The following is a 26,057-nucleotide window of genomic DNA, read 5'->3' as shown; positions in this document are numbered from 1 at the left end:
GTTCTGCACAACTCCACTTTATACCACTCCATGTTACTGCAGTCTGTGCCACTGCACTCTACTGCACTCTACACCACTTAACTCTGGCCTTTCTACTCTATGCCAATGCGCTCTACTCTAACTCCACTGTACTGTTCACCACTGCACTCTATCCCACTCCAGTCTAGTCCACTCCAATCTACTCTGTACCACTCCACTGTATGCCAATCGGCAACACTGCACTCTATGCTAATAATACGCTCTACGCCAATGCAGTATGCTCTGTAACACTCAACTGTTCACCACTGCAATCTACACCAATCCACTGTACATCACTCTAATCAACTCTGCCACACTGCACTCTATGCTACCACACCTTACACCACCTTACGTCATCACATTCTACTTTACTCTGACTCTGCCCTGTGCCACTGCACTCTGTGCCACTGCACTCTACGTCACTCCACTTCACGCCACTCCGTGCCAATGCACTCTACACCACTGCTCTCTGTCAATCTACTCTGCAACACTGCACTCTCCTCCACTGAACTCTTCATCACTCCACTCTACACCAATGCACCCTACACCACTGAACTCTATCCCACTCTACTCTATGCCACTCTACTCGACAACATTGCACTGTACGCCACTGCAGTCTATGCCACTCTACTCTGCTACACTATAATCTGCACCACCGCACTCCACTATGCACCACTCTAATCTATGCCACTGTATTGTATGCCTCTGCATTCTGTTGCTGCTCTCTACCTCACTGCACTCTACACCACTGCACTCGGCAGCACTACACCAATGAACCCTATACCAGTCTTGTCTACCCCACTCAACTGCACTCTGTCACTGCACTTTACTCTGCACCACTGTACTCAACACCACTGCATTCTGTGCCACTGCATTCAACACCACTCTTCTCTAAACCACTCTATACCACTGCACTCTATAAAACTCTACTAAGCAACACTGAACTCTATACCACTCTACTCTGCACTATTGTATTCTCTGCCAATGCACTCCAGCCCACTGTACTCTGCCTCACTCTACTCTGCACTACTGCATTATTTGCCAATGCACTGTATGCCACTATATTCTATGCCACTGCTCTCTGCGGTATTATATTCTACTCTGAACCACTCTACTCTGCACCTCTCTATGCCACCACTCGCTATGACACTCCACTCTGCACCACTGTGCTCTATGCCATTGCACTCTACGCCGCTCCACTATGTGCCACCTCACCCTACTATTCAACATTATAATCTATGATACTGCATGTTTTCGTCACTGTACTCTACGATGCTGCACTCTAAGCCACTGCACCCTACGCCATTGCAACACTCAATGCCAATGCACTCTATACCAGTCCAGTGGTGTCTACTTTATTATATGCCACTCTATGTGACTTCACTCTATGCCACTCCAATACACAACATTCAATGCCACTCCACCCTACAACACTCTACTCCACTCTCACCATTCCACTGTATGACACTCCATGCCACTCTCCTCTGCGCAAGTAACTTTTAGCCACTGTGAAAAGCAGCCACACTTGTGTATAACGTGGCTAAAACACACTGGCAAAGCCAATAGCTCTTGCATAGGCAAGACGTAATGGCTTTGCCACTGCTTGTTTTGTTTTCACCTTGGTGTCTGTTTTTTTAAAATTATTATTAGGACAAGCTCTGTGCCTGTGGAGTCATAATAAACAATAACAGCAGTGAAAAAAATTGTCACTAGCTAAGCTACCAAGCTCTTGTGTATAGTCACTTGCATAGTTGTAATATAAATATGTATATGGATGTGTTTTTTAAAACAGGTCGCTGCATCGCCAGAAATTTGGAATGCAATGGTGAAAATGACTGTGGAGACAATTCAGATGAAAGAGATTGTAGGCGCACAACAAAATTATGCCCAAGAAAATTTGTGAATATCCCTAGTGTGCAGCTAATGGGCAATGGGTAAGACAATGGTTGCCATATTTCTCCACATCAAAAAAAATGTTTGAGCTTTGACTTGATCCTAAAAGCTGAGTCAAATATAGATGTGCCAGTGGTAGAGTGGAGGAACAGAGCCAAGCTTGTTCTGCTGTGCGGAGCAATTCTCCCACTGATGGAACTGTTCTTCATCCTAGTATCAAACACCCCATCCACAAAATGCAAAATATTGTCTCGTGCCTGTTTATGATGATCTGTGTTTCTCGAAATCTGATTCGCCAGCCCTTCAGCCAATCTGGGATCCTAAAATGGGCAGCAGCTCTCTTGTCTGAAGAAGGCACCAAACCTGAGAAGGATAAATGTGTTCTCTTAAACGTTGGGGTTGGTGATTGTAAGTGGGGAGGTGGAAGCTCCACACAGTTACATGTGCTACACACAAACCCACAAAGAAAATGTCAAAGGGCCTAAGTTAGATTTTGGCGGACGGGTTACAGCGGTGGCATATAAATCCTATAGGAAATAATGGGATTTATATTTTGGTGGATGGGATATTCGTTTCCCAGTGTCATGAATGAACCCGTCCGCCAAAATCTAAATGAAGCCCAAAGTGACTATTATCACTACCAAACCAGGATAGAGATGCAAACATCAAAATATAGCACATCATTGCAGTTTGGTCGCTGAGAATAACTTGCAGCATTAATCAATGTGAATAGTTACACACAATACTTAGGAGGTTATTACAACTTTGGAGGAGGTGTTAATCTGTCCCAAAAGTGATGGTAAAGTAACGGATATACCACCAGCCGTATTACGAGTCCATGATATCCTATGGAACTCGTAATGCGGATCGTGGTATATCCGTCACTTTACCATCACTTTTGGGATGGATTAACACCTCCAAAGTTGTAATAACCCCCATAATTTGTTAAATAATAAGTGCAGAGCCCAAATTTTTCTTATAAGCCCAATGGCACTGCTGATGAATGCCAGGGTTGCCAAATACCAAGGGTTTGTAGTCTTGATTCCACCTCATGCTTCTTTCTTCCACCAGCGCTGCCAGTTTGTCTCATGCAAGCAGGGTATTTGTCATCCCCTCTTGCTCCTTTTGTCACTGTTTTTCCGTCTTTCTCTTAATCTTTTTAACCTCCTTTGCTGCCTTTCTCACTTGTTTTGGGATCAAAATCTCATCATTAAAAAAGGTCCCGGTCCCCAAAAAAGAGTGCCAGTGGGAGAAGTGCAATTACTGTCTCGAATTAATGACTGACTACACCTATGTTTAGCAATTTAGTTGCTGCTTAGAAATGGGTAGTAAGTCGTATTTTAATTTTACAAAAAAATTGGGGCCCTTACAGAGTGCATGTCATCATTTAGGTCTGGCTTGTCAGCGCAGCTTTTTTTTTTACCAGTTCCTTAAAACATACACAGAATTGGGAGGCTGTTCCATTTCTCCTCGTTTTGTTTTGCTGCTCAGTGTATCATTCCTCCTCACATGGAGTGCATGAGGGACTATTGTAAATCTCAAAAGTACTCTGAATCATAACACATTAAATTAATTATTTCCTATATGGATTGCCTTGATTGTTCACTCCAGCAAAACCTTTTTAATCTTTTCGTCAAGACTCATGAGCGCGTTTTGTCTACCTGCCTTCCTCGATATTCTTTTCTTTCTGTTTTTCCTCATTGGCCTCATTTATGTTTATTTCCCGTTGTTGTAGCCCCAGCGTAACTTTTTGCATTGTATTCGTCATCTGTTTCTTTCACCCTTTTCTTTTCTATTGATTTAAAATATATGTTTATTTCCGATTGTTTCTCCGCAGCCAGCAGGTCTGAATATAATGAGCTACCACATGCAACACAGACAGGTACAAATGCTGTCTGCATGTATTAGCACAGTAAAGCCAGACCTATAAGCTTTGCCAATTTCTTTTATAGCTAGTGGCCGATGAATGAGCTAATAATAATATTCCACAGAACTATGTAGTAAATTACAAATACCTCGACCAGTATTTGAAACAACATCCTGATAGACTGTGTAAGAGAAAAGCAAAGTTGAAGCCTGTTGAAGGTTGTGTGTAAAAGATATCATACAAATCCTATCACAATGGTTAAAATCAGGACTCCTAAAGAAGCTAGATATTTGCATTGTCTCCAGCTAACTGATATCTACAGTTAATATGGCACTGTAAACAATTGATCAATTCAGACAGTCTTGGAAAAGATGGACGAGGACAGCCTTTACTGAGAATGCTATATTGCACTGTTACTGCATTTGTACAGCGCTTACTGCTCCTGACGGGGCTTTGAGGCCCTTTACACTGGGCAACGTTCTGCTCTGGAACCCAAGATTAGTGTAATCCCCTCGTTATTGGGATTATTTGTGTGCTCTCATGAAAATCATTCCATTTATTTATTTATTCCAGTGTCCTTGTGATGCATTAAATTAATAGAATTTGGTGAGATCACTAGGACGGGGAGGAGGAGTGCGAGGTCATGCAAAGTGTTGATGGAAGTTACAGGACATTTGGTACTGTTAGGCTGCAGGGTATGACTTTCAAAGTAGGACAGGTTGTGATCGTTGAGATGAGGTGTGGACAAATTGCAGAAATACAACACTAGAGATTTTTTAATATCGTTATTCTTATTTCTGTTGATAATTTCACCAATACAGGGAAAAATAAACATGAGAGAAACAGCCATTGCAGCATCGTCACAGGTAGTGTAGGCAGGTACATATGAAGTAAATCTAGACCACAGCATGAATATGCCCCATTACGTTTTCATATTCAGATCAAAAAGCAGCCCCAGAGATTGTCACCAGGATGCTCAGAAACCTAATATGAACTGTCAGTTGCTTTCATCATCGCCCAGCTCCTCCCCGTCAGAAGAGGAGGAAAAATGCGAGCCCCCAGGGTCCATGAATCTGTCAAGGAGTCCCACCCACACCTCCACATCCTCTTGGCGCTACCATCATGCCTACAGCATCTCAATCAAATCTCTTCCATCGCCGCCCTTTTAGCCACACCTGCCACACAGCGCTCCACACTTAGCTCCCACTGACTCATCCAAGCAATTGCTACCTGCCTCTCAGCAAGAAGTAGCAGTGGGTGTAGGAATTTATGAGCCATCTTCCAGCCCTTCCGCCGGGGAACATCTCCCAACAGGCACACCACAGTTTCCCTGGCCACAGGTATCCGCACCACTCCGCTCATCCATTCCGTTACTTTCGACCAGAATGCAGGCACCTCTGGGCAATCCAATGCTAAATGCAGAAACGTAGTCACCGGGGCATGACACATGGGTCTATCAATAGGCTTACTTGGGTCCATTCAGTGGAACATCCCAGGTGTAATAAAGGTGCGATGTAAAAAATGAAAGTGGATAAGTGTGAACCTAGTGTTACTAGAAACCACCGGGGGTATAATATCAAAAGCATGTTAAATAGAATATAAGTATCTCGGTAGGAGCACCAACTTTGAGCTGGACACCCGACCCATGAGGGAGAGAGGGAACAAGTTCCAGAACTACACAGAGGAGCGGAGGCCATCCATGACCCATCTGATATTGTATTAGAGGACCTTCTGTGATGTGTGGGCTACCATTACACCCAAGTACTGCCAGTTATCTGTCTCCCACTAGTGAGGCACAGGTGGTAAGACGGTCGGCTCATGTGCCGCCAGTCCCCCAAAGGAAACACCATCGTTGATCTGTAGACCTGATAGTTCCCCAAATGCAGTCAGGTAGGTTAACAGGAGAGGAAGGGACTGCTTCAGTGCTGAAAGTAAAAAAAAAAAAAAAAAAAAGTGTATCATCAGCATATAGTGACACAAGATGAGTGATGTCACCTGCCTTGATACCCCACTCTGACATGACCTGCCTGATCTGGACAGCTAAGGGTTCCAATGCTAAGACAAATAAATGAGGTGAGAGAGGCAACGCATTCCCCTGCCTACCTCCCATGACTCAAAACAGAGTCGGCCCACCCGCACCCTGTCTGTAGTGCTGGTATACAGTAGGCAAACCCAGGCCCCGAGTTGTGCTACAAACCCCGTTGTCTCCAACACCCGCACGAGATGATGCCAGTTAACAGTGTGAAATGCTTTAGGGATATCGATGGAAACCACCACCAATTCCTCCTCCCGGCCCTCCACCTCATGTAGGACATACATGAGTCACCTTAAGTTCATAGTCGTACTATGCCCAGGTATAAAACCACATTAGTTATTGTGTCCTAGCTGTGAAATCACTGGGCACACTTGGAGAGTGAGAACTTTGCAAAGGATCTGAGAGCCTCATTCACGTTTTGACGCAGGGCAGCGTCGTGAGCCACCTTGCTGCGATGCCCAGTGTAAAAAAAAAAAAAAAAAAAAAAGGGCATGATTGAATAAAGATATTGGGTGGTGTAGGCTTTTGACGCATTCCCAGGTTTACAAAAACTTGTAAATCTGAGAATGCTTAAGAATCCATGGATGTTGCATGAGAACACCCACACAACACCCATGGAAATACCTCCCTGACGCAAAGTAAGGCAACTTGCGCTGCTTTGCCTTACTCCATATCTACAAGGCCATAAAAAGCCACGCAAAGTGGCTCTGCGAGGCCTTGTAGATATGGATCAGAAGCCTGCACCGTTGGTGTATCACAAATAGTGCAGCACCGTTGGCGCAGGCCACTTGTAAATAAGGCCATGAGTGTCAGCGTTGATCATGGTAAGTGGCCTGCGAGCTGCTTTGAGTCAGAAGGATCTGACCCGGGTTTCAGACTCACAGAAATGCAACCCTCTTGCATGGATGGGGGAGCACCTGCAAGCAACTGGCCTCCAGTAGACCTCCAGCAAGTGCTGAGTGATGATGGGGGTGAAGGCGCCTGATAAAACTCAGCTGGGAAGCCATCGCTACCTGAGGGCTTCCCTCCGGGCAACTGGCCCAGTGCTCAAAGCTCCACCAGGTTGAGGCCACCACCCAGTTCATGCATGGCAACCTCCCTCAAACCTGGAAGCACCAGGGAAGCCAAAAAGGCGTCAGTACAACCTGGGAGGAGCAGATAGTGATACACCTGTTCCAGATGGGACCTGAATACTTCTAGTATTTCACCCTGCATAACAACCTCCCGGCCCTTAAGGGATCAGGGATGAAGGGTCGGAGAGCGAGATACCTCTCACAGAAGTATCCATGATAACGACCGACCAGAGCTATCTTCTGCCTTATGAAGCAATTGACAATATAATTTCAGAGTATATTTCTCTAGTCAGTCCCTTACCTCTGCAACCCTCCTTGTAGCCTGCACACCCTCCCGCTGCCCAATTTTAGAGATTAACGCAGATATGCATATGAGTTAGAGTAGCCTGACTTTAGAGAGAGGAAGATACAGAAGATGGAACGTAAGGAGAAGGTCATTTAAAGAAAAAAGAGGTGACAATCAGGACTTTATGCAAAAACTTTCATGCAGGGTTTTAGGAACCTAGAGCAGACTTTTTAGACAACATGCATGGTGGTGATGCACGGTTGTAGAAAGGAATATCATTATATTCATGTGAGATAGTGCTATATTAAGTACTTTTATGACAGGCCCTAGAATGCGACGAACATTATGTCCACTGCCAGATCACTGCTTCAGCAAGGGCTGCTGAATGGAAATGGAATGTAAGTATAAAGAAATGCAGGATACATATATAGGGAAATATCAATAGCTTTAGGATGCACTAGAATTAAAGAATAATCTCTTGTTAAAAGAAAAGAAATGCAAACATCTAATGCATACATCAAATCAAAAAAGATTCTTTAAATGCCAGAGCAGATGTCTCCTGATGTTTATCTTTAAATTTTGTCTAGCAGTAGTAATTACCAGAAAAAATTGGGATCCATTTGGATGCCCCAGTTTAGCATGGTCGAGGATACAAGAGAGGGTAGCATGCTGGACATTGAAAAAAGTATTGTCTGTATTCCTCTAGCTGGAGGGAGGAAACTCAGACACTGAAGTGAGGGTGAGACCAGGCTACCTTTAGATATTCCAACACGTCTTTTGTTTAAGAAGAAAATGCAGATAAGTCTTCTTGAGTACTGTAACATGGTGGATGGCAGGGGTGAGGGTTGGGACTGCAGTTCCTGTTTTTTAAGAGAGAAAACTTCTAGGCCTGTCCTGTGTAAGTCATATTTGCTGCTTCAGGAAGAATTCTCACTTCAGTGCACCCAGCGTGAGGTTAGCCCCAGTTCTTCTAGCTTGGAGGAACATCACTTTACACAAATGCTGTTTCTCCAGGGCAGCCTTATAATGATACTTGTGAGAGAATCGCCCACCCCAATATGTGTGCTATAAAAAATTAGCTAAATTGCAAAGAAAATAAGATTTTATTTAGGTTCTACTCTACATATTATGCATATCACTATCCATTGTAATGTAATAATATAAACAACAAAACCATTGAAGGCATTCCAGGACTTGACTTTGTATTTTCTATCATAGAGGACAGTGACAGAAATAATTAACAAAGTCAATGAAATATTCTTGAAAAAAACATGGAAGTCGTGTAAGACAGCAGCCAGCAAGTTGAATTGTGGCTGTTTGTTGTGCAAGAAGTTAGGCAACTCAGACAAAACAAAAGTAGGGTGACGCAAACTAGTACAAGTGGCACTGTGCATTGCCTCGAGAGCACTTCGTTTCTAAAATCTAAATCTTGCATCATCCGTACCCATCACATTCAAGGGGTCCACTCATCTTGTGGCTCTATGTTGCTTCCAACACGGTCCCCCATAAGGCACCCCCAGCACCTGAGCTTCCGACCCCAGTTCTGTTCTGCACGCTGAACAGTGTGAGGTGCTGGCCGGTATCCATGTGCTGCTGAACCACATTGAATACATTTTCTCAGGTAAGCAGCTCATGCCACGGATAACAATCTCTCTTGCTATAGCCAAACTGTGCATACTGCATAGGTGATACTAACAGTCTGCAAATAATCTTTCCTACCATGAGGGGAGGGTACCGACTTGTCAAGGTAAGTCAAAACATCAATCTGTCTAAAACAAGGCTGTGCCTTAGCATCACTTCTGTTCAATTTATATATTGCATACCTTTTGTCAGAACTAGACAGTCAGCTCACGCACACAGCCGTGGTGGTCAGCAACTTTTTAACATGCTGTATGCAGATGACTTGCGGTTGCTCAGCAACACTAGAATAGGCCTAGAGAGACTACTGAATTGTCTAGGGTGATATGCAAAGAGCAATGAGCTGGAAGTAAATCGTAACAAAACAAAAGTGATCTTCCTTAATAGCCACATTTCCAACAAGCGCAAATAGCATCTTAATGGAAAGATAATCGATGCAAGAGGCACGTACGCGCCCCAAAGAGAGGCGATAAAGGGAAAAGCTCAGGCCCTCAATCATGCCTTTACAACACTAGCAAGAACTATCCGGGGGCCTAATCTTAACAGTTGCCATCAGTTATGAAGGCTTAATTATTACCCACGCTTTCATATGGGACAGAAATAATGATTAGTGCAGAGACTGATCTTCTGGACAAGAAAATGGTAAGATCATACAAACAAATTTTTTGTCTACCTAGATCGGCATCACCTGCCCAAGCCAGGCTGAAATTTTCACTAGTAAGGCATACACTTGCTAGGCCTGCTGCATTTATAAAATGCTGCCACAAACTGCGGCAATCTGCCAAAGAAGCTTTGGCAAACCTAGTATCAACGAAAAATTAATCTTGAATAGGGCAATGGTGATTATAAAAAATACTCTGAAAAAAGTATAGAGATGCTTGAGCTAGGCGACCTGTGGGACCTAAACATATCTGGTCAAGCCCTTAGGAAAGCAGTAAACAAATCTATCAAACTGCAACGTCGGACCGAAGATAAAGAGAAAGTCTTTAAGCAGTCGCATGGGTGACTGGTTCTAAAATCTTATCAAACCCTTAAAGAGTCACCTATCCTGGAGGCCTCCTACTTCCTGAAGATAAAGCAGACATTACTGACTATGATTTGGTGATATTCCAACTCTAGATTTTCAACCAAAGTGGAGGGATGAAGTCCAAAGAGGAGACCAGCAATGCCACTTATGCCATCGGGCTGACGAAACGTTGCTGCATGTTATATGCATATGCCCAGCCATGGCCCAACAGAGAAGAAGCATGCTGAAAAAATAATCTAATGTATTAGGGTTCAGATCCTGTAGACCATCCCTTATCGAGTCATTTGACCCAAGGACTATAATGCTGAACATCAGGCTGGTCCAGTTTCTGGAAATTTTCAAATAATTTATTTGGTAATGTAGATGAATGGCGAAGAAGGCCCCTTACAAAAACGTTTTGTGTAAATCTGTATACCGTAAGCTAGCTAAACCTTAGCCTGGACAACTATTTAAAAAAAATATGCACGTTAGCTTGACAATTACTTAATATTTTGATATATGTTTTTAAGATTAGATACCAGCTCTTTTGCACATTTTGCATACGCTTCCACATTGTAGACTAGTTTGGACATCTCCCTAATATCTTGATATGCGCTAGCCTGGTAGTCATCTAGTACTTTGATATTCATTTTAAAATGAAAGATTGGTTCGTTTGCACCTTTTGCATAATTTTGCACACTGCACTGGTTAGTGAATGCACTAATATTGATAATCTGCACAGAATTGTACATGAACCACGGTGGATTGTGAGGACCCTGTTCACCTGCCATCCTGCCAGGCATTTTTAATATTGTCAAATGGTTCCAGCTTTGACTGTTATTTATTATTTTGATAATCATTTTAAAATTTAAAATTGGTTCGTTTGCACATTTCGCACATTGTATTTTTTTGTGAACGTATTAGTACTGATAATATGTACTGTATTGTTCATTGTCTGAGCGGTTTCTTTTTCTCCTAAGATGTTAATGTTTTTTACTAACTACTAAACTTATTTTGACCACTAGTTAGCTGTCCTACCATGACTGCTAATGTGTGATAGGACAGTTTACAAGCTGCAAGATCTTTAGGAACACCTTTAGGAAGCTACAGCAAGCAACTCTTACTCCTATGCTACGTATATGACCTAGTCCTCAAATCATCAGTTTTGTTGCGGCCTTAAACCAAGCACCCTAATGCTGCCATCAAGGAAAAAAATAAACCCCCCCACCCTCCAAATATGCCTGTGAAGGACCACCTTCATCCCGAAAACCTCCTGCATCAACTGACATAGCAGCCAAACTGACACAATTTTTTCTCCACACACAACATGCTTGCTGGTAGTTTGTAAGGCCTGTAAAGGGAAGCAGAAGCAGATTGTTGGAATTACTAGTAAGTAATCAAAGCATTTCCTTTTCATCACTTCCTCTTCACAGTCCGGATATCATAAGGATCTACCAGAGCATGTGCAACTAGCCTTGATCGCTACCATAGTAGCCAGCCAGTAAGGGCAAAGTTCACACATAAAGGAGGAAGGAACAAACGAAGGAGACCACAAAGCCTCAAGTGCCAATGCCCAAGCACACAAAAATGAATGAGGAGTCCAAAAGGAAGAAGAATTAACTAAAGCATCTAGAGGAGAAAGCTTCTAAAAGAAGGGATGCCTGAAATATAAACCCCCATGAGGCAAGAGGAGAACCAAGGAAGCCAAAGGCTTGTGCCAGTCAAGGAACCTGCAACAAGCTACACAGGGAAAGAGATGACAGAAGGGAACAAGAGAGAGCAGCAGAAAGCCATTCAAACAGAGCCAGCACACCCCAAGCAGCAAGTATTGACAAAGCCAATATGTCTCAGCTATGGGCGAGCTACAAGCTTTTGGCGCTGTCAATGTGAATGTTTTTTAGCCATATGTTTGTGAGGTTGAGGATGTGTCATGTGTGCTTGTGTTTAAATGTGTGTGTTATTTCTTTTGGGGGGTTGCCTGTGTGTTATGTGTGCATTTTTGTGTGTGTTTTGTGTGTGTTCACACACATGTGGTTGTGTGATATAGCAGTGCTAGTATGAAATTAGGTATCATTGGTCTGCCTGTGCATGTGTGTTTTGTTAGCGTTTACACATGTTCATGTGATGTGTCTGTGATTACGTATTTATTCCGAGGATGGTGAGCCCAGAAAGGAAGTCACCAAGAGTCCTGGAAGGAGTCGATCAATACGGTAGGCAGCGCTCAGTCCTACTTTGTCTGCAGCACTGTGCAGTCTAATTCACATGTATTGTTTTACAAATCAGAGACAACGCACAGCAGCTGGTATAACCGAGCTTTCTGGTTACAGCAGATGTGATTATATGGAGCTCACACTTTATAGCCATGACCATGGAGTCAGTTGATCTGTTTAAAAAGAAAAATGCAAGACTTCAGGAATGCTATTCAACTGTCATGTTTCCCACAGGGAGATAAACGATGGTTGAGGAAAGAAGTTTGGCCTATAAACAAGCACGGACGAAGAGGAGGGGTGTTAGCAACACAGAGAAGATACACTGACAGAAGCAGACCCATACACTTTTTTGCACAGAATTATACATGTTGTTGAAATAAGTTGTAGGTTGGTATACAGTTAGGCAAAAATCAGTTGCCACTGAGAAAAGTGCGAGAAAAAAAAACAGGAGCTCTTGTGAAAAGAGCTCTTAAAGACATAAAAAAGTAGTCTGGAAAAAATGCCCTAAAATGGCTACTGTGTATGTTTAGGAGTAATTCATCCATGCCATGGGGAGGACTAAGCACAGGAAGAGGCCTGACTCATGCATGCCATGGACAAATGGGGAGAACTAATAATGGAGCGATGTTGGAGCCAGCAAATCGGAAGCTTATGGGCAGGCTGAAGCCCACAAAGTAGTTACAACACATCTGTTTTTCAGACAGTGCATGTGCTGTCTATAGCCGAGACCTAAAAATGAGATTTCAGAAAAGGCATCATCACAACCCCTGGGGAGTCAGTACAGTAGAAATAAACAGCAAAATGAAAAGTCAGAAACAGGGTTACAAGGTAAACAACAACTGCCTTCCATAGTCAGGAAGCATGTGATAATTACTTCATAATGGTGACAAAATAAGAGTTTTTTTCGGGTTGAGATGTCATTTATAAGCAAACCAGGACAGAGAGGAGCTTGTTTTTTTCCCTTGATGGAATAAAACTCATTATACTGTTGGAATTCAAAGATTTCCGGTACTCTGCAACTGTTTCAGTTTCCTAGAAGTACTCATGAAATATACGAGTGAATCCAAGTTTTGCATAACCAAATATACATGTACATGTTTACTCATGTTGCAGTACCTGAGCAAGTACAAACACACTTGTTAACTTTTATTTTCCTTTTCATCCTTTGGAAGCCTTATTCATTTTGTGGGTGTTATTTACCCATTCCCATCCCAGAAAGGGGTTACTTCTTTGTCCGGAGTAAATCGCCGACTCTTTTCAGGAAAAGCCAGAAAAAAATGGCAAATACCCACAAACAAGTACTTTGTGGTATGCACAATCATTGGTAGCAATAATGCCCTGAAAAATACCCAGTCTGCCACCACTGGGAGTTTGGTGACATGAAAATTGCTGTCAGTAAGTATTTTAAAGAGTGTACGCAAACACTTTTTGTGAATCTCAAAATCGTTTTTAGTCCTGTAAAAAACTCTCTTTAGGTGTGTGAACCGACTGGTGATTGGCCAATGTGTCGGATAATAAGGGTGTTCTGTGAGCTAAGGACATACTCGGTGTTTAGTCATGTGGAATACCATTTAAATAAGCCCCTGTCAAACAGGCCAAGTCTGCCTTATTGGGGATGCACTTATATTATGCACCCATGGCGTCACAAAGGGCTGGAAAGTAAGGAAGTCAGAATCCAACAGTCTCAACATAAGAACTGCCTCTTAGTAAAAGCTGCAGTGATATTAAGTAGAGCTGGAAGAAGGGCGCTTAAGATGATACAGCAGTTTCAGACCCACATTCGCTTTCTTTCTATTATTTAAAAATGCAAATGTGTTTGCACCTTCCATGCATTTCAAAACTCCTATATGATCCAACATATTGCATTTCATTGCACATCCCAACGTGCCTAAGATTAATCCTCAAAACAAGTGTTCTTTGTTTCTCTAGGTACAATGCTTTGTCCGGAAAAAGTGTGGGTGAAGTCCTCGATAACTCTTTCTATGGAGGAAAGTGCAACATAATACAGGGCAATCTCACCAAATATCGCCTTCCTGCAAACCTCGAGAATGTCACCTTTCAGGTTAAACGTTTTCTATTGCCAACCTATCTTTTCAAACTCTGTTTTTCGCTGTATTAAATCATCTTGATATCCACTGCATGAAGCATCTTCAAGTGCTGAAAAAGTATTATTAATTCTAATGAGATGCAGAATTGCAACTTATCGTCATCTCGAAGATATCCCGATACAATACAAATGGCACTGTTCATTTCCATGTTTTGCATCAACTTTTTTTTTACAATTGATGTTCTGTCCTGTTTCTAATACGCAGTGTCCATGTATGCCATTCATACCAGTAACAACATTGGCAACTGCAAGTCATATAAGAGCCGAATCGCCCTGTGAGATATTCAATTGAACTGTCAAGACAAACTGCTTTAAATGGGCAATTCCCTGATTTCTGCTGTTTGCAGTGATTGCTGATCACCATTTTATACCAGAGATTTTTGTAAATGCTTTGCAGGGAAGCACGACCAAGGCTCTTGCCATTTCACATACAAAAGCCATGCTGCTGCAGTTGATTGGGCCATTCAAGTGTCAGTGGAGTTCTGATTGAAATGTGTAGAAAGGTGCATCTGTGAGGTGTGAAGCATTCATTTCTAACTTTGACAGGAGAGGCAAGGTAACAGACAGGTTGAGGAGATTGGTTAATCATCCTGGAGAATAGCAGAGGAGAGGCAATGGTAGTGTAAGATGGAAAGAAAGACTAAATAAGTGATTGAGTAGATACCATTAATACTTTTCAGGATTGTCTCACTTTGTGTTGGCAATATAGTCTTATCTTAAGTTATTTTGTGTTATGTTATGTATGTATGCATTTTTGATGTGCATGCCTCGCTAAAAGGCACTGTAGAGGGTGAACGTTAAAGGTCCAGTCAACGAGTGATTGTAGGGCTAGCTGGGTGTTAAGACCTGCTGTGAAATGTTCCCACATTGCTATGCAGTGCTCCTTAAAAACAGTATGTAGAGTCATTGGACATCACTGCGTAGGTAAGAAACAGTTGATTTATACAACTCTCAATAGGTCTGTCTCAATTCATAGCCCTGCAGCAACTGCCAGTTATGGACCTCTAACTTGACACTTTGTGACAGAACTCAGCTACATACACTGCACCACAAAGAACATAGTGTGTATTTAGTCATTTCCTAAGCTGGAGCAGGTTTGAGGTAGGCCTACTGTTATGTTAGGTTTCTTCATGTGACCTTACAAGATTTGTGTAAGGCTACTCAACAAACATCAGTTTGAAAGCAATAGCGCACATTGGCTTACAAACAATGTGCTCTCATATCAATCACAAACAAACAATAGCAGAACTGCACATCTGAATTCTTTGATTTATTTGTACTTAAATCTCAGTCAGAAGAGAAGATATCCTATCCTCAGCTTCTGATGGTTGGTTTTACCCTAAAGTGGTTTAGGATGTTTGTTCTTGTTTGTTCTCCCCACAACTGCTGATCTGTGTCCTAGAGATATTGCTTTTCCATTCCTTTTTCCTGATAAGAACTGAGCCTTCGGATTTCAGTGCTCTTGGGGAAGGATGTTTAGCCCGATATAGTTTATAAATGCAGTGGCCTATGCCCCTGACTCCTCTAAGAACCAACGCTATCACCTTAAATTGAATCTAAGCAGAGACAGGTGATTAGTAGGGTGGAGCAATGTCTTCATATACATGATCGTATGCAGACAAAGAATGCCCCTTTATTTTCCATCCTCTTAAGTGATTACATATTACTGGAGCTACATACAGAGCATTCCCATAGTTAATAGTCCATCCTAAGCAACCTATTCGTAATTAGGGTTTTGCTTATAAAGCATGGCAATTCACTATAGGCATCCACACGCTATATTTATAGATTGCTAAGGAATGATGCAACAAGTGCTGCTAACCGTCCTAATAATGACAGAACCAGGACTTCATGGGTTTTCTAAACATGGTCATACTGACTTTTTTGTGTATATAGTTAGGCAAAGATTTTCCAAAAGGAGGCATCAATGACAGAAAAGGCTCACCACTAACTCAGACTCAAGCTTGTTTAAACTCAGGAACCTGCAGAATAAACTTATCAGCCTAAGATACACAGTGGTTGACTCTAACAAAGGAGCTTGAGTGACAGAGAGCAAGTAAAGTTATGCAGGTATTTGTGTACAAAGCAGAGTGCCTTAAAACCTTCTTAGCTCTGTATGGGTAACCATTGCTATGTAGCCTATACTGGGGTGATATAGGCATGGTGAGTGAGTTCTAACACAGGTCTAGAACTTGCATTTAATGGGAAAATAATGAGTAGCAGAGCAAACAATGTCATGTTATGTTAACAAATTTTGTAAAGCGCATTACCCAACAACAGGGGCTTCCCAGCGCTAACCACAGTAGACTGGCATTATACATCAAGAGAGCTAAGGAGGGCGTAGAGAGGCCTATGAAGTAAACAGTCAGGTTTTGCGTTTTTTTCCTGCTACAAAGACGATTCTGAGTATTCCTTAGATCAGGGGGGCATGCTGTTCCAGAGGGCAGGAACCTAGACTTGGAAAGAGCGACCTCACAATTTCTTTCTTTTGAACAGAGAGATCTCTGCCAGATACAGTTTTGTAGAGCGCAGTGCTCTGGCAGGATTTTAATGCTGCATGAGTTCTGAGAGAATGGTGGCTCCTGCAGCGTTCATGACCTTGTGTGCAGTGCTAAGAACTTTGAATTTAATACGTTTCTCAATGAAGCTTCTGAAAGAGCTGAGGAGGAGCAGAACATAGGAAGGGTGAACACTAATCTTGCCGCAGCATTTTGGACTGATTGCAGCCTCTTTAAAATTAATTTCTTGCAACCAAAGTACAAGATGTTACAGTAGTCCAGAGTAACAGGATGAGAGACTGAATGATCAACTGTCGAATATGGGGTTGAAAAAAGCTGATAATTAGTTTGAGGCCCCTCAGAAGGCCAAAACGCGTGCCTGCTAGAGTTCTCACTTGAGTCTCAAAGGAGAGGGAATCATCTAGCAACATACCAGGGTGTTTTATACATAAATTGGGTGACGGAGGAGGCCCCAGGCCCTCCAGCCACCAGTGATCTCCCCAAATCTGGGTGTGCTTTCCAAACAACAGGATCTCAGTTTTATTAGACTTAAGTTTCAGACAATTATCATCCATCCAGCTGGCCACTTCCAGCATACGTTTCTGAAACTTAATGATGTCTTGAGAGGAATCCGTACAGAAGGAGACAATACGTTGAGTGCCATCTGGGTACGATATTATGGAGACGCCAAAAGACTTCACAATCTCCTCTAAGGGCTTGACATAAATGTTACAGAGAATAGTGCTCTACAAGGGACCCTGGGGCACCCCGTGCTCCAAGGGTTTAAGCTAAAATGCGAAAGGCAGAGAAATGACCTGAAAGGAGCGATTTCTGAGTAAGAAGGTAAACCAAGATAGATCCATGCTGCCGACACCTACATCAAAGAGGTAATGGAGAAGCACCGTGTTGCAGGCAGCACTCTTGTCTAGAAGGATAAGGCCCGCAGAACTGCCTTCATCCACCACTCTTGAAAGTGCCTATGTCACGGTCAAGAGAGCCATTTCAGAGTTGTGATTTGATCTGAAACCATTTTGGGGTATAGCCACAATGAGACTGACCTGTACGAACTCAGTCAGGTGTTTATTAACATGTTTTTCCACAACTTTAACTAGGAAAGGTAGCAGGGAAATACGGCAGTAAGTTTCAAGTCTAGTAGTGTTAAGACACTTTCTTCAGGAGGGAATCTGTTTTGCCTGCGTCCAGGATTGAGGAACAGTGGCTGAAGTCAGAGAGAGATTGTCAACCTCTACAAAAGTAGGAAGAATTACCTTGTGGATGTTCGTGTCAATATCAGGTTTAAGGGGGTCGTCCGGAAAGCCAGATTTCACTAGAGTACATAAGGTGATAAAGGAGGGCAAACAAAGAGGGGCTAGTTCATTCTGTTCTGTTCCAGGCTGTAACTCGTTTGACTGACCAGGACAGACCTCTGCATTGGGCAGACAGACCTCTGCATCTGCAAGAACCTTGGCCGGAAAGTGGGTATAGATGGTATTGATCTTTTCAAGAAAAAAGTCTGCTATGTTGTTGCAGTGGTCAGTGGAAACCATTACTGCCCCTGTGGTAACTGTTTTTGTTAAACTATTTACAATAGAGAACATTTATTTTGCTGGATTTCTACTATTTAAAATCTTATTAGAAAGAAATCAATAGATAATTGTTGTTGCAACCACTCGGAGGTCTCACAGAAAAACGGCCATGTGGATCAAGTAATGATTAAATTCATGCAAATGGGAATAGTTACATACAGTTATCACCTTTATACAAGTCTAGGGGGTGTAAACATGTGAGATAAACATATTAATTTCAGCAGACTTATCTAATGAACAGGAGGCAGGATTTTCTCTTAGAGAAAACGCAAGATGCCCTTGAAGCAAAAGATCCAATGCATACACACACTGCTGACTTCATTCATTTCTTAAAATCGTGCTTCTGGATGCCAACATTTAAAGCAAGGCTACACTGTACGATGATATGCTGGAAATGTGCAAATGTACTAATGGAATAAAATGGCTTCTAGGCCTACTAGAGCCAATAAACCTACCAGGTGTGTAAATATGGACATGAGAGATTAATAAGAAAGTAACATTCATTTTTTATTGTAAAATCTATCTGTGCACATTTGTGATACACAAAAGCGAAACGTAATTGATGTCAAAGCACTAAGAATACAAGATTATGTTTTCATAGTTGTAATCTGTAAGGAGACATTTTGGGTAGACCTAAGTAGTCTGTGCTGCGTTAGTTCAACCTGGAAGATTCTTTTCATAATAAATGTAAAAAGCTTGCACAAGATGTTCTCGATGTAACCCAATTGGAGTATACTGCTACTGTGCCTTCATACTGAGCCCCAATGGCCATAACACTCCTGATGGGAGAAACCAAAGTTGTTGCAACTTCAAATTCTTGTTAAATCATCCCAAGTGGGTGAATACTTCTTCTTCTTTCCCATACCCGACCTTAAAAAAAGAAATTGCTAGTGAAGTCATCAAAACATTATTAAAAGTTAAAAGCAAAACTCTACCTTAATGCAACAAAACATACTCATTAATGCGGCCTAGGTCTATAGAAGAACATGTAACTCCTCATCAGCATTAAATTCATTTGGTTCTTTACTGTTCATCCCTAAAATTAATCAGACTTCTACTCTTCTCAAAGTAGAGAAGTTAATTCTGTAGCTCCACCTCTGCAGGATTTTGATACATGAATCAACCCACTAAATTTGAGTAAGGTGTCATCACCACTGTGTATACTGGAGAAGCGTCTAGCTGCTGGATAAGAGGAGTCACTATTTTTAATAGCCCTCAAATTTTGGATTATCCTTTTGTGGAGTCGGAAGGTGGTACTGCCTATACAGTTTTTTTCACATGGACATGTCAGCATGTAAACAACAAAACTGGTTTTGCAAGTTATTATCTCTTTGATCACTATATTGCATCTAATCTTGGTATCATACTCCACTACATTCCCACCCTGTATAAAGATGCAGACATAGATAATAGATATAGGTAAATGTATGTCTATATGTAAAAATTGGGAGAGGCCAGGCAAAGAAGAGGCTAAAGGGTTTGGCCTACTTTTATGTCTGGCCTGTCTCAGTTTTTGCTTCTCAAACTCTGGTTACTCTACCTCTGGGTCACAGACTGATGTTGACAAATAAGTCCCAGCCCCCAAAAATGAGTGCAAGTGCCCACCATTAGCAACCACTGGCACACATTAAACAAGGGATGCTGGTAACATGTTGAGAAATTCCTGCACATCTGTGCAGTAGCATAACATTTTAATATAAACTGCTAACGAAGATAAGTTTAGAAGAAATTGATTGGAAAATCGGATCTTTCCTTTTGATACTATAAATGGTAGTTTAGTATTTTGCTCAGGAAGCTGCTTTAAAAAGTGTCTGCCGATTCTGGCACAGTGTGATGGAATAATCGGAGATGGGATTAGAGACAGGTTTTTATATAGTTATTACAGGCTTCCATCTGTTATAAACACCATGTAAATCAAGACGATGCAAGACTAAAATGAAATGAATGAAAGAACCATATCTGGCAACATAAATATGAAAACTGATTATGTAAAATGTATATACATTATAACGTATTTCCATATACTTTTCATAAGCTTAAATCATGTAAAATACTGAACATTGCATATGCCACTAAGAGTGATAATTCAATAGCTTTTGCCTAATGTATTTGGTTTTTAGGATGAAACAAAAGAAGATGACTTAAAAACTGACTTCTACAACAACTTAGCTGACTTGAATATTGGCCGGACTTCAACTGGTTTAAAAACTGGCTCTGGTTCTAGCTCTTGGGGAGTCCCAATTCTCTGGGGATCACATACAGACTCATCAACATCTTCAGTGTCTTCTCTGAAGGAAGCAATAAAAGCCTCTTATAAAAAGGTATCTGTCCAACCTAAAATCCGGGATTCATGCTCCAGCAATGAGGGAGTTGACATACATGGTGCTGCTGTGTTCACAGAAATCAGTGCTACTGAAACGAGAAGAGTATTATTGTTTTAAAAGTTTGTGTACCTCAGATATACTTACTCATAAAACAAAATCTCCCTTAACAATACATTTTCCTTTGTAAAACTGATTACAGTTTGCCATCATCTCATAAAGGGTCCAATGAATTGTTTACCCCATTCCTGGAAGACGTCATGGAGCAAAGATAAATAACCCAGATCCAAATGTGTACTATGTACTTGTACTATTAAGTTTGTTTGACATTGTGTGTTATTTCATCTTCTTTTCTTTTTAGGGTTTGAATGCAGATAGATTTAAATGACTGTGAGAAGACCAATTGTTTTCAATGCATTCCATAAGCTTAGAATGGGCTCTGAGTTAGCCCTTTGCTCATGCGTCGATGGCTTTATCTATCTCACTTCTGTGCTCCTAATTTGATGGCTTAGCTCCATATACGTGTGTGTGTTCCCACAGGAACATTTTGGTCTCACAGAGATCTGACTGGATGAGTTTTATGCCTCTACTGCATAATTTAAGGGAATTATTTTGAATTGAGCAATCCCGAGAAGTTCATGTGTGTCCTTGATCTCCAAAAGATGACCAAGATGGTGCATTTCATTCTCACCTTCTTTCACCTTTCACTTTCTCTCACATTATATACTTCTAACCCCATTGCAGTGTATGAGGGACAATTTTACATCTGCAAACTACACTATTCCATTATTAAACAAAACAGACAGCACAACAAACTAACAACTCAATAGATGTTATCAAAATCCCTTGACTTGTAACAACTGTGTTGGATTTTTTTATGCATTTTTATATAGTGCAAACATTACCCAGAGGTGTCAGAGCGCTTTACAATAGAGAGAAAGAATTAAATTAGAAATTTAGAGTAACATGGTGGTAGGTAACAATACGTATAGCTACTACAGTTACTCATGGTGAGAGATACATATTACAAAATACGTAATCATTACAGATTGCATCTTAGAAAAGTGAAAGTGAGTAGTGTTACACAAATACACATTACATATTTACAGAGTTGAAGCAAAAGGTCAAGGGTGTCATGTAACAGTCATGGTCATGCCAAAAAATGTGAAGGCTTATGCCTGATGGGGAGCATTGGTGAGGAGTGTTATTAAGAAAAATGTCTTTGGAAGAGAAGAGTTATAGAGTCTGTGTTAAAGATCCAAAAAAAGGTGGTGGTGCGAAGATTTGGAGGTAGTGAATTCCAAATTCTAGTTGCATTGTTTGAGAAAGATTGCTCCATGAGTCTTTCCCTTTTGAAGGTTAGAGGTTCAAATAGCAGATTATCAGCATTTCATGAAGGCCTAGAGCCACCTGATATCCTGAGTTTGTTTGCTAGGTAGCGAGGGGTGGGAGGGTGAATGACTTTATGGGTGATGTAAGCAGTCTTGAATATAGTCCTGCCTTCAGTTGTGGATTGTGAGAGCACCTATCAAGCATCTATTACCGATCAAAATCCCTTGACTAGTAACCCCTCTGTAGGATTGACTTACCATCCAACAAAGGTGTTACAAGTCAAGAGATGTTGATAGTATCCATCCAGTTGTTAGTTTCTGATGCTTCCTGTTTTTTTTCTTGATGTATGTAGAAGTGCAATATGAATTGATATTTTTGTTTTGGTTCATAGTGATGTAAACCATATGGCCAGTCTCTTCCAGATAAAAGACCAAAAGGTCCGAAATTGATTAGAGAGAGCTATTATGAATAGCTATTTAAAAACATGGAAACAAATTCAGATGGTTATGGATTAATTTCACCATTAATTTGCAAATGGCAATGGTGCACAGAGGGATACTCTCCTTACTGGGGATAGCACCATTTGTATCTTCCAGTTTTTGCCTTACAGGTGATAACAGCATTTTGTTGCATGTTGCAAAGGCTTGTTATGTTGTAGTTTATGTGTTTTGTGGTTACATATGGTGATTAATGATATGTAACTGAAGTTGCTCTTAAATAGAAAGGCGCTAATATAGAAGCTGCTACAAAATGCAGAAAAATACAGTGATATCACACAACTGTTATAGCTGTTGTGGCAGAAGCTGTTGTCACTGCTGTTGTTGCTGCAGGTCTGATTGATGCTGTGGTCCCCTAAGTGTTGACAGCTGTAGTCATTGCTGTGGTCCCGGCTGCAGATGAAACTGGAGTCCCTTCTGTCATTACTGCCATAGACAATACTGTGGTATCTGCTGTCCTTGCAGAGGTTGCTGCAGCTGAGGTTGTGTCTGTTGTGGCTCCTGTGGCCGTTATGACAGCAATTGTTGCTGTTGTCCTAGTTGTGATTACATCTCCACCACTGCTTTTGTCTCTTCCTTGCTGGCAGCTGTGGTTGCTGCTTTGTTCCTATTGGATCTTTTCAGAACTAATCAAGTGCTGTGTGCTGCCTCTCATCTTCCACACGTGACAGGGCTTCTTGCTCCATGGAGGAGAAAAGGGCTGTTAGTGAGAGTAACCGAGACGTGTATCATTAAGTCACTACCCCAGCACAAGGAATAGGTACATTGCATGGAGGTAAAGTGCCAGACAGCACTGTTTGTCCTGAAGAGACCGTTAACATTGATAGAAGGGTTGAAATGTAGACAGTGTCAAAGTAGATTGTCTGTTGCTCAATTAACTTGTAGGCAGTCACTTATTGATATTTGTTAGACTGTTGTTTGGTTACAGACTTTTAAAGACATCCCACTGTATACATGGATCATTGTAAATACTGAACAGCACTGCACTTTTGAGCACTGCGTCTTCTGCACTTTAATTGTTTTTGTTTATAATAACACTTCTATATTATGACAATAAAAGAGCAAAACATTTGGCATACCAAGAGAGAAAGTTGGACTGATGATATAGTAAAAGAGTCCCTGCAGAACTACTGTTGTTTATTTACATATTTTCGAGCATAGGGGGTGGGTCCTGGGGATAATTACTGCTATGGTATCATCTAAGATGGCATCTGTTAGGGATGATATGGTGACAGCTGTTGTTGCTGCTGTGGTCTCTCCTTTGTTGGCAAATGGTGTCTCTACTTGGGCTGTGGTTCCTTCTGTTATGGCATGCTGTTGTTGCTATTGTCCCTACACTGGTTACAACTGTGATCACTGCAGTTGTCCCTGCCCTGCTGGCAGCTGATGCTGTTGACCATGCCATGGTGATAGCAGTCATTGTTGTGGTGGTTCCTGCTTTGATTAGAGCTAGAGTTTTTGCTGTTCATATTATGCTGACAGCTATAGCGCAGCGATCAGAGCGACCGGCCCAGCAGCTGGAGATATGGGTTTGAGCCACAGCATTGGCGCAACTTTCTGTGATTCTGGGCAAATCACCTAATGTCACAGTGCCCACGGATAGTGCCTTGCGACCCTCACGGGTGATAAGCTGTGATATATAAATCTACATTTCATTTACAGCTATTTTTGTTCCTATCATGGTGTCAGGTACAGGGTCAGACTAGCCTATAGGACAGAAGGGCTGATCTGACGGTTAGTGTGTGGGCTGACTTTGTGACTTTTTGTAGGCCTGTTTTACAGTCTGGAAGGCTGGGTTTTACTGTTGATTTCACTGATATTACCACAAACATTGCCTGTAGCAAGCACAAATGCATGCAGTCTCCCATACCTTGTAAAACGCCCTTAGAGTATGCCTGTGCAAGTTGAAAAGTGCCCAGATTTGCAAATGTGGACTACTATTTTCGCTATCTGATTCCCGAATGGGGACCACTTTTAATCTGATGCCCAGTCTTTTTTCTTATCGCAGTCTGACCCTGGCTGTGGTCAGTGCAGTTGCAGCAGCTGCAATGGCTATTTTCTCCTGCATGTCATGGTGTGGTGATAGATGTGGTTGCTGCTGCAGTCTTTGCTGTAACTGTTCACCGATGTTATGAGGACGGCATTTACAGCATTTGTGTCAGAAAAGCTCTGTAGAATTAATGTAGACGGACTACTTTTTTAGCCCCATCATCAATGCTAAAACACTATGCAAAATGTTGAATGGCGCAATCAAAAGGGGGAGTGCAATCAATATTGAAAGTCCTTCTCTGTGCATCATATTCGTTTTCAAAGACAGCAAAAGTTGTCTAAAGACAAACCTAAAAATTATACTAGAGAGCGCTGAAATAAAGAGGACAGCATAGCTCGGAAATGCAATCTGCCCTGTGATAAAAGTTGCAGACTAAAGCCAAGAACTAATTGTTCAAACAGGCACTTCACAACATAGAGATCATGCATGGTTATCACAGCTGAATAAGAACAGGAAGACCAACCTTCAATAGCAGGAGACTTTTTCAACTGGAGAAAGGTGGGCCTCGATAGGCAGGGATGCATTTTCTGTGGTTTGGTACTAAAAGAAGTATAGACACCCATTGCTGGTGAAGGAGTAACTCCTATGCTCTAATTCTGAGGTCAAATATCTTTGAGTCCGTGCAAAGGGACTAATCTAGGGAATCAGGTAATAATCGATAAACATCACTTACAGTGTAATCAATATGGCCACACAGTGAAAACCCAAATCGGAAATAAAGTTTAAAGGTTTTATTACAAGTTAACACTCAGGTTAATGTAAACAATTCTTAAATATATACTGTAATGATACAGGAATACCATAAGGTAACCACATCTTCTGAAAAAGTTTAGATTAGTTAATGTTAGACAAACCAGAAACCCGGTTACAGCAAAAGAATGTGATGCTCTGAGAACAAATGCTGGTCAAATCTTTTACACATTAGTGCAAATTAAAGACATCTATCTAAGTTGAGTTACAGACAATTAGAATCCTTCAAAATGTGTAGGCTATTGCAAAATAAAATGTAAACTACATGTGAGAAGCATAAACAGGACAAAAAGGATTTGAAAAAATGAAAAAGGAAGTGAAAGGGAAGGTGTCAGCATTTCAGAAGCTCGATCAAGCATCTTCTTGGAGAGAATTAAGTGTAGGCCTAAACCACACTCAAAGAAGCATGGGGACAAAGAGGAAAGTCAGAGGTCTGTACCTTTCAAAGTCCAAGTGAATCTGCTCTATAATCAATCAGTGAACATCCTTTCATCAGTATCAGATGACCTCTCTAGATATTATCTACCTGTAAACTTTGTGTCTTCTTGTTTGTTCCTATTGTGAACTCCTAATAAACTGTATCTTTATTTAACTGGTAACAGGAGTGTAGCATACTTCCTTTCCTATAGTGTAGGCTCCTAACTGATCCTCTGTAAGTTATTTATTCAACTCATTTCCCTACAGTCTATGCTCTTCATGTGTAGAGAGGGAAGACATCTCCCTCGAGTAATAATAAGAAAGTTACAAGTTCAAATCCTGATGAACCAGACTGAAACGTTTAACCTTTTGAGGTTGGTGTAATTAATACCACTGCATTTGGAAATAGTCATATACCTTATTAATAAATCCTATTTAAATGATTAGAAACTGGAGAATTGTGACATAAAGCC

The 26,057-nt window shown here is 41.4% G+C and overlaps 1 protein-coding gene across 2 annotated transcripts in view; it reads left to right on the top strand.

Moving 5' to 3' along the window:
- LOC138283476 (complement component C6-like) overlaps positions 1–26,057 on the top strand; it is a 337,439-nt gene that overhangs the window by 69,878 nt on the left and 241,504 nt on the right. Inside the window, exons 5-7 of one of the 2 annotated variants that reach the window (XM_069221430.1) lie at positions 1,811–1,952; positions 13,956–14,088; positions 20,338–20,538. In XM_069221430.1, coding sequence (XP_069077531.1) covers positions 1,811–1,952; positions 13,956–14,088; positions 20,338–20,538 — 476 coding nt within the window. The remainder of the gene's footprint in view (positions 1–1,810; positions 1,953–13,955; positions 14,089–20,337; positions 20,539–26,057) is intronic. The other variant, XM_069221431.1, reaches the window with a different exon arrangement.

Source organism: Pleurodeles waltl, chromosome 1_1, assembly GCF_031143425.1.
Source record: "Pleurodeles waltl isolate 20211129_DDA chromosome 1_1, aPleWal1.hap1.20221129, whole genome shotgun sequence".
In the NCBI taxonomy this organism is placed as follows: domain Eukaryota; kingdom Metazoa; phylum Chordata; class Amphibia; order Caudata; family Salamandridae; genus Pleurodeles; species Pleurodeles waltl.
Note: the sequence above shows the minus strand (reverse complement) of the source record. Positions and strands in the feature narration are given on the sequence as shown.